A 15000-nucleotide genomic window follows, 5' to 3' on the forward strand; every position below is an offset into this window, starting at 1 on the left:
ATTTCATTCTCAATCTCAGTTCACGTGTTGTAAAAAGTACTACTCAACTTAAATAAAACGCTGCTCAGTCGATTGACGGCGTTGGAGCCATTTCACATTAATCTGTCTTTTGGAGGTCCCCCAAAGTTCATGGAAATATACATACTGTGAGCAGGAGGAACGCTCGTTCTCGGGGTAAATCCACCGCTAACGGACAAAATGGGAACAGTGACTTCTCATTTTACGCCTTTAACAGGAAAGCTTGGTTCCCCTCAAGCACAGGTAACCATCAGCAGATGCATCGCCGTGAGGGATCTTACTCAGGAGTAGAATTGAACAGAGGTGTTTTCCCAGTTTGACTAACGCTCAGTCCTGTGATTCATTAAGAGACCGTGAGTGAGCACGACATCGATACCCGGGAGAGATCAGTTTTTGGGGTAAATATTTCCATTATCGGGTTGCCGAGCGTCAAATGACAAGTTTATTGTTTGGAGCAATAACTCCTGAGATTGTTTGCGTCCTGTTATTTCAACCGCAACATTTTCTTGTATCGTCAAAGTGTGTTCCGTCACGCCTGCTGACTGTGGTTCAGAGTTCCGCTCCTCACATATTTGTTTATGTAAACGCTCGGTTGTGATCACAAAAGAATAAAAGAAAAAAGGCAAACGCGCCGTGACCGTGACCGTGACCGTGACCACGCCCACTTTCAGGGACAGGAAGTTTATGCCATTCAAAGCCATGGGCGGAGCTTGTAAAGCGTCATCTTTGTTATGAGCCCAATGTCGTTTCAAGTCAAATCTCTCTGATTAGCTACTAATGGGTTAACTGGGTTTAATATTAAAGATGTTAAAATGACAAATCGGACCAGACGTGGAGCCACTTCCTCCCACGACCACAATCACATTATTATTAACTCGCTCTGCAAATCAGCTGCCACCGTTTGAATATAAATGGGCTGATTTGTCCACACACACACACACACACACACACACACACACACACACACACACGCCCTGTGGTTGGAGTTGTACACGACCGCCGGCCAAGACGGCATGTTTTGTCAGCCGAGCGAAAGCCAACCACTATTTAGGAAGACCGCAACGCTGCACTCTCCTCAGAGCCAAACACTCGGTCTGACGGGACAAAAAACGCTGGATGGCTGTCTGGCGGTCAGTCCGTTAAAAGCAAAAACCGTTAAAAGCGCTGGTTATTTTTCATCATTTACTCATTCACCGGAGTAGTTCTTCTGACAAATCAACTTCTCAGACAACAAATCGTTGACAACGGTCCACAAAAAAAACCCCAAATTAATTAAATCTATGATGTAAAACAGGGACGGAAAGAAACAAATCCTCACATTCGAGAGGGCACCATCAAAAATTTGGCATTTTTGGATTCTAAAAAAACAAATAATCAGTTGTAAGAATTGTTTGCCCATAAAAATGTCATTTGAAATCGGCTCAGAAGCGTATTTCAGGAACATTTTGCAGCTCACACAAAAACAATTTCAATACTCTGGTTATGAACTGCATTCAAACGTTACTATTTTGGTTGATAATACAATAAACACTATAAAGCAGGAAACACTTCCCTCGCGTAAACCCGAGACTCTGTAGATACAGTACCAACTGTAGATGTAGAAAAACCCACTTCCTGTACTGACGGTCAGCGCACAAGGCCTCCTCAACGTCTCACATGTTCAAACTATGAGGCTTCTAATCCTCGGTGTGTGGCTTCGTCTGAACCTAATGGCTTGATATTTTGAATTGACCTGATGTTGTATTTCTATTCCTCACTGTTGCTCCGTCTGTTTCTACGAACACACTGTACACCCTGGAGCTTTGACATGTTGTGATACTGGTGCGACATGAAGAGTCTTTTCTGCAAAACCTTTTGGAATAAAAAGTCATGAAAGCAATTTCTTGATTCACAGGAAATATTCGATCAAAGCACAATTAACCAAGATTACAAAAAACATGTGAAAGTATCATAGTGTCAGTGAGGATTTTCAACTGATTTTGAAGTGTACAAAGAAGTAGAAATCTACCTTTTTTTGTTTTGTTTTGTTTTTACAGTAAAGCCGCTTGGTTAGAATTAGAAAGCAAAGGATCTCTGCTTTGAATCAAACAGCAGATCAAGGCATCCAGCGGGCTTTTGAGCCGAGCTAAATTCCCCCTGTCTGGTGAACATCTCGCACGCCTGCGCACATGAAAAACACAAGCCACTATCTGCTGCATCAAAGCAGCCACTGAAACCGACACCCCCCCCCACCCCCCCCACCCCCCCACCCCCCTCCAGGTCTCTGAAGTGAGCCGCCCCATTTGATCTGCACAAGCCGTACTGGGGAAGACCGCCCCCAAACAGTGAGTGGGATGGACCACAAATGTGATGCTCAGAGTATTTCGCTGCGTGGATTTGTCACTCAACAAGGTGGGAGGGGTTGTGTGTGTGTGTGTGTGTGTGTGTGTGTGTGTGTGTGTGTGTGTGTGTGTGTGTGGGAGGTGGGTGAAGACGGGGTGGGGGGTTTCCTCTAGATTATTCCCAGACAATAATCAGCGCGTGGTTTTTTTTTGTTTTTTCTTTTCTTTTCCATGATCGGGCTCATCTCCGATAAAAGAAGAAAACAAAACAAAAGAAAAAGGCTTTGCTTACGAGAATCGTCTGTCACTACACGTACGTACATCATGTGTGGGCAGAGACGCCCTGCAGGTTTCTGATTTATGCCCAAAAAAACAACACGTTACTCAATAACACACCTGGCTCACATGACGCAGCTCCAAACACCTCAAAGTTGACCTCCTCTTACAGTAACATGTTGTTTTGGGTTTGTCTCCCGCCACCGCTTTCTTTCCCCCGGTCATTGCTCAAGAAACATTTGGGGAATCCCCCCTCTTTCTCCCCACACCCCCTAATTCAAGCCGCCCCTATTTGTTGGCTGTGGCGAGGTTCCCGGGTCCCAAAGGGGGTCAACACCAATCCTCTCCCAGACATAACAAGACGAGGGGATTGTATGAAAAACATGAGTTGATGTTTGAAAGATCACAGAAGTGCAGCACCCCAGATCTTCTTCTTTTTGTTATATCTTCCGGTAGAAAAGAAGAAAAAGTCCTCTGAACTCCCCCCCCCCCCTTAACACACGTCCTGGTCTCTCTAATCCAAACACGCCGCCATAATCTCCGGCTATCATCCGACTCATCTACCAGCCAAAAGGAAGAGGTGGAAACCAAACAAACGGCGAGAGACAAAAGGGCCACTTTCACCTTGATCAGCCAGGCGGGCAGACTCCACTCCACCGGGGGGGGGCTTTAAAACGTCAAAGAACACGAAAGACGTCTACAGAAGACGTCCAAGACTACACCTGAGAGACAGACAAGAGGATCAAAGAGGGGAACTGTATAGAGAAAGGAAAAGGAACAGACAGTCTGCACACACATTTTAAGCCAAAGACACAAATTAGATGAATCTCTAACAACTGGTTTAGCGGATTAGTGTCAGAAGAACCGTCCAGAGAAAGTCCTGCACAAACATCCGAGTGTCTTGGCAGCTGTTATCGTTCAGGATGCTCGTCCAACGGCTGTAATTCATTCTGAACTAAAGACAAAAAAAACAAAGAGATGTACTTGGCACCAACTGAAGGCTGTAAAACCCATGACAAAGACTTCCACAGAGGACACACATTCTGCTGCGTTACGCCTCCAAATACCACGACGGCAGCATTCACTCAACGAAAAACACACCATTCTCTTGAGCAATGTCACAGAGCGGTGCGTCGGAGCCTTTTGGCAAATAACTTACAGCTGACTGTGAGCTTTTGATTTGATTTTGAGCCTGCAAAAACATCTGTACTTCGTGAGCGCTCTGTCGGCCAACGTCGGCTCTACTTTTTGCGGCGCGTCGGCGGCGTTTCGGGCGATCGAGCGCGTTGGAATCGGAGCCCGCTGTTGAATCGGTGCACTAGAAGATATAAGGAAGTGTGGGGATAGCGAGCAAACGACTTCAATCTAAACTAAAGCCTCAAACTCATCCGAGCGTTCCGGTTCACGTATGCGTTGCGACACCGGTGTCTCAATGACGAACACACCTGCGGATCGTACGTGTTCAGAAGAAACTTTCCGTTGGGGCGACGCGAGGTTGACGCAACAGTCGGATGCTGAGTCGCCGGTCCGTTGATGCCGGGTTGGCGTGTCTGAGACTTAACGTGTGCAAACAGGACCGAGCCACAGAAAAAGCATTAAATAAAAAAAAACTGGATATTACTCATCCCCTACGGACATGACTTATGATTTGACTTTAGTTGATTCTGTCTCAGTCTGAACGTGTTTTTATCGTGTTGTCATTCTCATAGACTGTCTATAAGAAGTGGACGTCGTCGTTTGGAAGCCTTTGGTTTGACCATCTTGGCTTTTTTTGCAACCAGTGAACAGGAAGTGACCATATTAGGACTGAGGAGGAGTGACGTAGAGACGGCGTATACGTCTCTGGTAAGAGACCTGTCAATCACTGTGTAGCCCCGCCCCTAAATCGTCCCCTGCTTTATGGTTCTGTTTGACTCTAAATGGAGCATAATGTACTGAATGAACATCATGCTGTGTTGAAGAAGACTTGACGTCACGATGACTCCGTCCACTTCGTATATTCAGTCTGTGGGTTTAACACAATTAAACAAAAAATTATCTTTAATCTTTTTTTAAAACAATTGGCTTCCTCTATTATCTTTGCATTCCTTTATTCAACGGTGTCATTTCAACCGTTTAGTGCACCAACATTTCTCGTTAGTCCATCGTTAGCCAGGACGTTGAGTGAATGTGAGACAGACGAGGAGGAGAAGGAGGAGGAGGAGGAGGAGGAGGAGGAGGAGGAGGCGGAGGAGGGGGGGGTGTTAATGGTTCTGTCTCCTCCGTGCAGGTGAGTCTGTCTCCTGCAGGTCCTCTGTCCTAACACACTATTGTCTCCTTATCTACTTCCTCTCTCCTCCTCTGCAGACACTGTCTGTTTAGTCTCTCTCTCTCTCTCTCTCTTTCTCTCTCTCTCTCTCTCTCTCTCTCTCTCTCTCATTATCACCACAGCTGCAACTCAACTGTGTGCCACGAGTGCACACAGGGCTTATGTGTTAAAGCTGCTGCTGTCCATATGTATATTTAAAGGTTTGACCTCCTGTTAACAGGATAATACGTAGTATATATACGTATATATATATATACACGTATATATATATATATATATAGATATATATATATATATATATATATATATATATATATATATATATAGATATATATATTTAGATCATCTATAGATCAGGACTAAATATCTTGTAAACAAGCTTAGTAATAGTGTTCAAATCAGATTTCAGAACATTTTTCTTGCTTGGTTAGATGTTGAGAGATTATATACTTTATTTTTTATAAATTAATATTGTTAGTTGCTTGTTGCTCCACTGATCTGTTCATTTTGTGTACATTTACAAAATGTTTAGTTTGTGCAGATGCAAACAAGAGCACGACACCGAGACGCGACAGAGGTCGACTAACACCTCGCAGCGCCTGTTTGCTCGTCTTTAAATTTGAGGGGAGACATACTTGTGGTTCTGGTTTTGACTCGACTTGACGTGGACCTGATCCTGGAAACGACCTCACAAACCGCTGAATGAAGTAACTAAACATTCTCCGTCTGTCTGTTTAGACTCGGCTGCTCCAGCTTCCTGTTGGAGCGCTCAGACTTTACATCAAATATGCCGTTTTTCCCTCTTCATCTTCCTCACTTTCTATCTGCCCATCATCTCCCCCCACACACACACACACACACGTCTTTGTTCACACCCTTGTGGGTGTGTTATCTGAGAGAGTGGATCTCTGATGTGCCTCGTGCGGCTGTGTAAATAAAACTCAAGAGCTTCTTTTTCTTCAGTCTTCAGTTGCGACGGAAACCAAAAATAAAACATGGCTGCTGCTGTACTACTGTACTGTTAGCCCCCACTGGGAGACGCGTGTCAGAGATAGCTTGGTAGTTTTATTCTTGATGACATACATTTTAATGTTACCTATGATAAAAGCAGGATAAAAAACATTTAGCTTTTGTGATGCAGTACTTTCCCCCTTCTCATAACTGTGTGTGTGTGTGTGTGTGTGTGTGTGTGTGTGTGTGTGTGTGTGTGTGTGTGTGCGTGCAGACTTACCGTCGGTTGGTAAAGCCACTGGGTACATCTCTTTCAGCAGGTCGCCAAGTGTGTGCACGCTGCCTTCAGGTGAAACGGGGCGAAACAGCTTCTGGATGAACGGCCTGTCGCTCGTCGTCTGTAATGAATCAGAGCATGAAGCAGGTTAGCAAACATCCAGCGTGCGGCGAGATGTCCAAAGACACCAAAGACGTAACAGTCGAGATTGCATGAAAGATGCCCTTTTAACCCTTTTAGATCACTTCCGATTACGCACCTCTTAAATATGCAAAGAAACTGCTCTATTTCTTTGTATTTTTATATCAAAATCAAATCATATTTTCGTCCTGTAAAACAAAATGCAACGCGCGCTCATGTAAGCCAGTACCGACGAATAACATCACGACATCCATCATCGTGTTTTTACCCACAGTCCTCTGTCGCTTCGTATCGCACTAGATTCTAAGCCCGCCCACTTTTCAGCGGAGCCAATCAAACGCAAAAGATTTGATTTAAATCCCCCTTTTAAAACTGAACGCCGCTCAAATGTTCCATTCCACTTGGAAACACGTCACGGCGGCGGACGCCAAAGGCGCTCAAACTTTAGTTTTACTGAGACTTCGAGGGTGAGTTACGTCGATGCGGTGAAACAGAAGAAGCATCAAGACTCCATCAAATTTTGATTTTGGAGATTTTAAGTAATTTACTCAACAGGGCATGAGACATCAATTCAAGGAACCGCTGGAAAAGAAAGCAAAGCAAACATCCAGTAAATGGGACATGTTTCATGTGAAGGGGAGGTTTTAAGGTGATGAGCAGAGTTCAGACAGCGTCCACACGCAAAACGCCCGTCTGCTCAGCTGACCTGGGAATGTGGAGCTGTGACGATGAGCCCGTCTGCTCAGAATGCGATGTTTGGCAATCGGCAACATTTTTTGACAGATGTTAGCTGCGACGCCGACATGTTTTACTGATCAGGAAGAGTCTGCAAGTCATTAACCGCTGGTTAAGTATGTACTTGGCAGAAGAAGTCAGCTCCTACACAGACTAACCGCTGGCCGTCATGGAAGGTTCTCAGATGAAGTGCGATGGCGCATTCGGACCATTGTAGGTGAAAACTCATACATTTAAGGCAAAAAAAACGTGTCTGTTCTCTGGGATTATAAAGTCACATATTTACAAGAAATAAACTCTTGAGAATAGTGTCTTTTGAATGTTGTCAAGGAAGCACATCGCTTCACTTTGCGATGTTCGAAGCCAACCGTCACCTGCAAATCAACCGTCACTAGAATTGTAGTTCACTCATCTATAAAATTTACGGTAAATGCATTGAAACAGCCCAGATAACACCACTGGATTGTGAGGGAAATAGATTTTGGGGTTGCCATGACTCATGCATTTGGGTTGAGGACGACGTATTGACAGAAAATCTGTATTTTTACCGTATCAATTCAGATATAAGCAATGTTTGTTTTTAGCGCCTCAAGTTATTCAGAGTCAAAGAGAATTTCTGAGGTTTTTATTGCAAATTTATGATTTTAGAATCTCCGAGAATATTGTTTTTTTCCCCCCCGTAATATTGTGTTTTCTTCTAAAATTGCCACTTTAATCTTAAAAATACCCAATTTTTTTTTCTTCTAAATTTACCACTTTAATCTAAAAAAATACCCAGTTTTTTTCCTCTTAAAATTGCCATTTTAATCTCTGACATGTTCTAAGAATATTACCGCCCTCCCCTGTACATTTATTTTAGCTACAATAGGCCTAATTGTCGTAGATCAAGAGAATAGTTAAAACATTAAATGTGACATTGTCTTTGGTTCCCTTTAAGAAAAACCCTCTTCTCTCTTTCACCGCTCCACAAACAAAACACGGTGTTTTGCTCGAGGACACTTCAGCAGAGTGCATGTTCTTAATCAGAATGCCATTCTGCTGCTCCAAAAGTGACAGTAAGCCTAAATAGTCGATCTTTCCCCTGGTTTATTTCTCCCCCACCCACCCCCCACACTGTATGTGATCCTTCTCCAGCCAGCGGCTGTCATGATGATGTAGTCCTGACCTGTGACCTCCTCACGATTAGTTACTTATTGCGGTAATGATCCAGGAACCAAACCGTGTCCTCTACTGCCGACCACAATGCAAATCACTGTGGGTGAGAGCGAACCGCTAAATGCCTCAAATGTAAACTGTCTAAGTCACGGCGGGACGGCTAAACAAGAAGTGATGTACGCAGCAGCAATCATCCTCATGACTGTTTTCGGCTCTGATTTGCAACCCTGCAGCCAAAACATTCCATGTGTGAGAGGTGCGGGAAGCACGGTGGGAAATCACCGCCAGACGGCAGACAAGAAATCTAGTAAACTACGTCCAGAGCCAGTAATGGACTTTGACTCAAGAGTTTAAGGACAGGCGGCGTCGTTTGAGGTCGTTTGAGGCGGTTTTATCCAAAAACAGATCTTTGCACAAATGTTCAGAATGGGTTTGATGAGACGCCATTTGTGACGATACTAAAACAGTGAATACAACGCACTTTGGTGCTTTATTGGTCTTTTAAATCACGACATAAATCATTGTATTTTCCTTTGTGCAAACTTGCTCCCATAATCCATCGGTAGAAACCAGTTACTGTCACATTTTGCCAAATGACACCCCGAGTCGTAACTTCAAAATTTGTGCAAATTTTTTGTAAACTTTGATTAAATGTAAAATTGTCAAATAAGAGTTTAGTGCTCATCAGAAAGCTTATGAACTGAAGGCTATCCGGCTTACACCCTGACCTCGAATGATAATATATATATATATATATGTATATATATATATATATATATATATATATATATATATATATATATATATACACACACAGCATATTATGGACTAATGAAAAGGTTGATTTTTCTGAGCTTTCGCACCGAAAATAAAGGCATCAAACATGGCTCCAATGGCAAACTTTATTACTCCTTTCAAACCTTGACTAAAGGGTAGCGCAGACCAGGTCCAATCCTTACGTTCTTTTCCTTTCACAATAAAAGCCCTCGACATAATATTCTTATTTCTGTGTCATATATTCGTCACAGCCCGAGTGTGTGAAAGGCCTTGGATGCTCAAATTGACAGTAGACCCCAGAATATCAGAGTTATGACTTCCGCTCGTTCGTAAGCCTATGATACAAGTAATATCTATCGAACTGCTTATATTAATCAATGTATTATTCATTATTATTCATTGTCCTGTAACCTGCTGTAAATCCCGGTCATGAACCTGATTCTGATAGATTAGCAGCTATGTTCTTTGTTAATGTCAAGAGTCTCACTGTCACTTCAGAGCAGAGTTAAAGATTCAGTGGTTCAGGTTACCGGGTGACCCGCGTCCTCGGGACAGGAGGCGAGGCGCCGGGCGCTGGACGCAGACCAGGAGGTGAATTTATAATGCTATTCGGTCAACCAAGCGCCTGAATTCAGTAAATCTATGCACCGTAGTGACTCAGGAGCGTGCACATTTTAAACACCAGCTGATCCCACTAGTTGGTTGTTTCTTTGACTGAAGAGGTGTTAATTAGTGGAATCAGCGGGAGTGGTGGGCTGAGAGATGCAGCATTTCTATCTCTTATATCAGTAGAAACTGAATCAGTTGTGGGTGTTGTCATTCTCATAGTCTATAAGAAGTGGACCTCGTCGTTTGGAAGCCTTGGGTTTGACCATCTTGGCTTTTTTGCAACCAGTGAACAGGAAGTGACCATATTAGAACTGAGGAGGAGTGACGTAGAGACGTCGTATACGTCTCTGGTAGACCTGTCAATCACCGTGTAGCCCCGCCCCCAAATCATCCCCTGCTTTATGGTCTGTTTGACTCTAAATGGAGCATAATGTACTAAATGAACATCATGCTGTATTGAAGAAGACTGTAAACTAGAGATTGAGACCATAAACTCATGTTTACAATGTTTACTGAGGGAATAAATCAAGAGAGAAGTAGAGTCATTTTAGACTAGACTTCTATACGACCAGAGGAGTCGCCCCCTGATGGACATTAGAGAGAATGCAGCTTTAAGACACTTCCACATCGACTTCACTCGGCACAACCGGAGGTAACTTCTGTTCATCGGTTGCAAAAAAAGCCAAGATGGCAACGGCGAAATGGCCGAACTCAAATCTTCAATACATCAGTCCACAAACCAATGGGCGACGTCACCATGACTACGTCCACATCTTACATACATACAAATGTATGAATTTTGTATAATTCTCTTTGCATGCAGATACCCAACCTGAGGTGTCAAACGGAGAGTCCGACACACAATAGGTGCCTCATCACGGAGCTGTGAAAAGGAAACCGGTGAGGACGGGGATCGGGTAACCGAGCTGTAACTACACACCGCGGAGCCAGGCGCGAAAAAAAAAAAAAAGAGGAAGGGGGGGTGGCAGCAGAGGCGTGAAGCCGGCCGCTCGGGTTACACAGAAAGACTGAGTCACTGACAGGAAGCGCGGCGGTTTCTTCGTGCGAGGATCGTCGGCGACAGCCAAGAGCAGAGAGAGTGCGCTTAAGTGACAGCTACCTCCGTTGCATTTTTAAATAGCCCGCCATTAATTATTGAGCCGGTCGCCATACACAGAAGGCGCCATTGATCCCTGGAGGAGGGAGGGAGGGGGGGGGGGGGAGAAGCGTGATACTGCTTGGATGGAGACACTTTCTTTTCAGCCGGGGCGACACCTTAGCTGGCACGGCAGCACACGGCGACACAAAGAGAGCGAGGTGTCAGTGGGACTCGGGGGTAACTCTCGCCGAGTGAAAAGAGCGGGGCGGAACTCAAGACGGCCGCCTAATTGATGGAGGGGATTCAATCCGCCTAATTGAGGGCAAAAAAACAAAACAACGGACGGGGGCCGTCAATCAATGTGAGCTTCCGTGAATCGAGACGAAGCGAGAGAAAGCGTTTTCCACTGAACTCTGAGACCGTCCATTCGTAGATTAAAATTCCGAACCTCTCTTTGGCGGCCTTCATTTTCTCAGAAGTTGAAATACACACCGGCAGAGGAGGAACTCCATCAAGGGACACTGAATCGAAATTGTGAATTATTCATGTGTCGCGTGCCGGTGCCATTCATCGCCATATTTTGGTGCCGATCTGAGGCTCCATCAGGTCAGCGGGAGGACTCGTATTCAGTCGTTCTTCTAAACTGAACTTCATCTTGATGTTTTGACTCTGTTGAAAGTACTGCCATTTACCCACCAATAGTGGGATTTAGTCACGTAGAAAGTTGTTGTTTTATCTTTATTTATTTTTGTGACTTGGCACAAACCATCAGAGCTTTTCAGACGTGACCGTCAGAAATAGTTCACCGATAAAAGCGCTATAAACACGTCTAAGGATTAAACAAAGACAGCCGATTAGATGCTTTAGTCTTAAAAAAATCTACATTTGAGTAAATATTTTGCAGCCAAGTCAAATAGTTTACAGGATATTCAACCTGTTTCTTTATAATGCATTCAATACGTGACTTGTTTCTTTACAGGGTTTGTACAGAGGTAATAAAGTGGTCTGTGAATATGAGATATGAGTTCATAGATAATATAGGGCATTGTGGAGGTTTATGGTGTTTCGCTCAGCATTCCGTATGCCGTTTCCAGCAGCATTCCCGTGTTGTGTAATTGCCAATTGCCTGTGTAGTCACCCCTCCCCCCCCCCCCTCAGCCATCGCAAGATATCTGGGAGGCAGTAAAACCTGCATTCTTGAAAGCCCCGCACCGGAGGGTTCATGAGTAAGAGCCGAGTCACAGAGCGGCGGCGAAACAGCGAGGTGTACCTGTAGAGCAACAATGCAAGCAGTCTATAAAAACAGAAAGGATAGTAATTTTCACTTTTCCGCGCAGCGAGACGGTCTGCCCCCCCCCCCCCCCCTCCCTCCTCCTCCTCTGGTTCTTTTTTTTTTGAATCACAGAGTGGCGTCACTACCGGAGCAGGAAACATGCACCGGCGGCCAAACTAGTCCTGCCGCCAGACGGAGGCGAGGCGCTGGCAAACACACACACACACACACACACACACACACACACACACACACAAGCAAATGAAATGACAAATATAAGAAACGGGCGACACACAAACAGAAGCTTGCAAAGATCAGATGAACACAGAAGTTTAAAAGAACGTAAAAGTAACTAAGGAGAGTAAAGTAGAGGGAGAGGACAAATGTAAAAAAAAAAAAAAAAAGGACTTATTATTCATAACATCAATGTCCGTATTTGTGTACGAGATATAAAACATTAAAAAGTCAATTAAAAGAAGAAACAAAAATGAATCTAAAGGATACAAACAAGAGTTAATGTGAGGCCCAGAAGTGTGGTTTTGAAAATGTTTAACCGTCAGGACATGAGGCAGACACACACACACACACACACACACACACACACACACACACACACACACACACACACACACACACAGAGTGTGTCCTCCATGCCCACGAGGTGTCTTTGTCTCCATGAGGACTGCAGGCCAGACGGAAATGAGCCCTCTGTTATTTGGACCGAGTGTTGTCATTAATTCTGTCTGCATCAAACACAGCACATGTTATTTACACTAAAGACCACAATCTGGCTTTGAAGGCATGTGTGTGTGTGTGTGTGTGTGTGTGTGTGGGAGGGGGGGGTCTTTCCTCTGTGTAAAGCGGTCTCCTGTTAAGTCACCACAGTGACTTCGGAGTGCCAAACAGCTTTGTTCTTCTCAGTGATTCTGCACCTTTTTTTGTCCTTGTGTCTTTTCTCATATCGTGTTTTTCGTCTCGTCACAGAAATGGCGGCTAACAAAAACGCTGGATTTTTTTTCTCTCCTCAGCAACGACACAATCTCTGCAGGGTTTCTCGAAACGTGTTCTCGGTCGACACGTCAGCAGCATTAAAGATTGTTCCCGCAAAGATAAAGAGATGTTGGTACGAGCGAACCCTCGCCTTTTGGACGATGAAAGTAGTTGCGAGTGTGAACACATTTATCTTACACGGTTTGTCTTTCCAGGCCTCCTTCGGTTGTAAATAATCTTGTAAGATGAAAACCACACCATCTCCAAAACAATCCAGACTTTTCAGGAATGAACCAATATGTTAGAACTGCTCCAATTATCACGAAACCAACTCGGCTCATAAATGACCGTGGAAACTTTCAATTCGAAAAAACACCCCAAAAGGAGCTGGAGCGGCAGTTACACGACTTTTTAACTGCTGCAGCAAGTGCCGGTCTGAGAGGGGCGGGTCGTCGTCTGGTGAGACTGCGTGTTTCGGTCGACCACTTTAAAAAGGAGTCGCGTTGTTTCTCTCTCTTTTTTTAATAACCCGACACAAGAATGTTCTTTTGTCCCGAGTGTAAAAAAAAAAAAAAAAAAAAAAAGGGTTTATTTACGCGCCAAAGATGTGAAAGTAAAAACAAAAAGCGTTTATGGGTCTTTTATTTATTTACTTTTGTATTTCGTCGGCGTTGATTGACAGCTGCACTCCCGCCTTTCCTTGTTGCGCAAAAATGTAAACGCAGCCATATGTGGAGCACAGCGGGTCTCATTAAAAAGCTTGACACGCTCAATAATAAATCAGCTCGGGGGGGGGGGGGGGCAGCCGGAGCAGATATGATGTTCTGTTCCAAACATCTACAAACCTCTTCCCGTTTCGTTCCATGACACTCAGATCCACTTCCTGCTCCATTTTCTCACATTATCTTTTTTTTCCTGAACCTGTCCCGACACGCCTCGGCAACAGAGAGGAGGCCCTATTTTTTTTTTCTGTTCGCTGTGATTTGAGATGGAGGTCCAAATGCACGCACGTTTAGCCGCGAGACTCAAAGCAGACTGTCAACATGTTTTTGTTGCAAAGATCCAGATGTTTTCCGAATCTTTATTCTCCTGACTGGACTGGACGAGGCCTCCCTCAGTGTCCAGCGGGATTGAAATGGTTTTGTGTTTAACTACACTTGTTGTGTTATTGAAGAGTCATTCTGTGCAACTCCTGAACATCTCCAAACCGTGGAAGTTGTCAAAATAATTCCCCACAAAATTCCCCCCCCCCCCCAAACACTTGACTCAAAGCATGGCGCTTTCCCCCCGCTGTCTGGCTCTCAGTGTGTTAATGTTTTCCAGGCGAGAATCAGTCGCTTATTCATCCTCTCTTCTTTCTTGCTTTGTCCTCCAAAAGGGAATTTTCACCTGAGTCAGGAAAAAGGCCACTTGTCTGTCTGTCTGCCTACGCCTCCTCATCATCATCATCATCATCCCGGAGTGAAGCTCTGAAGCCCGCCCACCGGCTGATCTTGTTTCACTGGAATTACACGTAAACCGGGGAGAGTTGCAGGTACAGGAGCCGATGAATAACCTCCAGAAAGCCCCAGGGCAAAGACGTTTTGTTTCTTGTTTTTTGTTATTTAGAGAATAACACGTGGCATTGTGAAAGAATCTTAATTTAATTTTATTTATTTATTTTTATTTATTTTTATTTTATTTTATTTATTTTATTTATTTTATTTATTTTATTTATTTTATTTTATTTTATTTCATTTAATAATAAAAAAAAATTGAAATGATTTACTTTATTTATTTTTTCTTATTGTATCGATTGTTTTTATTGTGTCATCTATTGTACTGTTTTATCAGTGTTTTAAATGTGACCGTCCGTCGTCGCACTGCTTTTGCTTCGTCTGTCAAAGCACTTTGGAAACTCTGTTTTTAAAAAGACGCTTTTATAAATGAAGTGAAGTTAACGAGCAAACGTCCCAAAATGACTGTTTCTTAAAAACATGAGGTGAAAATGGAAAGAGTCAAAGTTTGATGAGACCGTCACGCTCTCTCTGTGGTTTCATCATCTGTGAAGAACCGACATACAGGGTCATA

The 15000-nt window shown here is 43.9% G+C and overlaps 1 protein-coding gene across 2 annotated transcripts in view; it reads right to left on the bottom strand.

Annotated features, from left to right (window-relative positions):
- atg5 (ATG5 autophagy related 5 homolog (S. cerevisiae)) overlaps window positions 1-15000 on the bottom strand; it is a 29193-nt gene that overhangs the window by 7238 nt on the left and 6955 nt on the right. For both annotated transcript variants that reach the window (XM_068729851.1, XM_068729852.1), the window contains exon 7: window positions 6155-6272. In XM_068729851.1, the coding sequence (XP_068585952.1) occupies window positions 6155-6272 (118 nt within the window). The remainder of the gene's footprint in view (window positions 1-6154; window positions 6273-15000) is intronic.

Source organism: Cebidichthys violaceus, unplaced genomic scaffold (assembly GCF_023349555.1).
Source record: "Cebidichthys violaceus isolate CVI_PGR_0920_01 unplaced genomic scaffold, fCebVio1.0.p SCAF_48, whole genome shotgun sequence".
Classification (NCBI taxonomy): Eukaryota; Metazoa; Chordata; class Actinopteri; order Perciformes; family Stichaeidae; genus Cebidichthys; species Cebidichthys violaceus.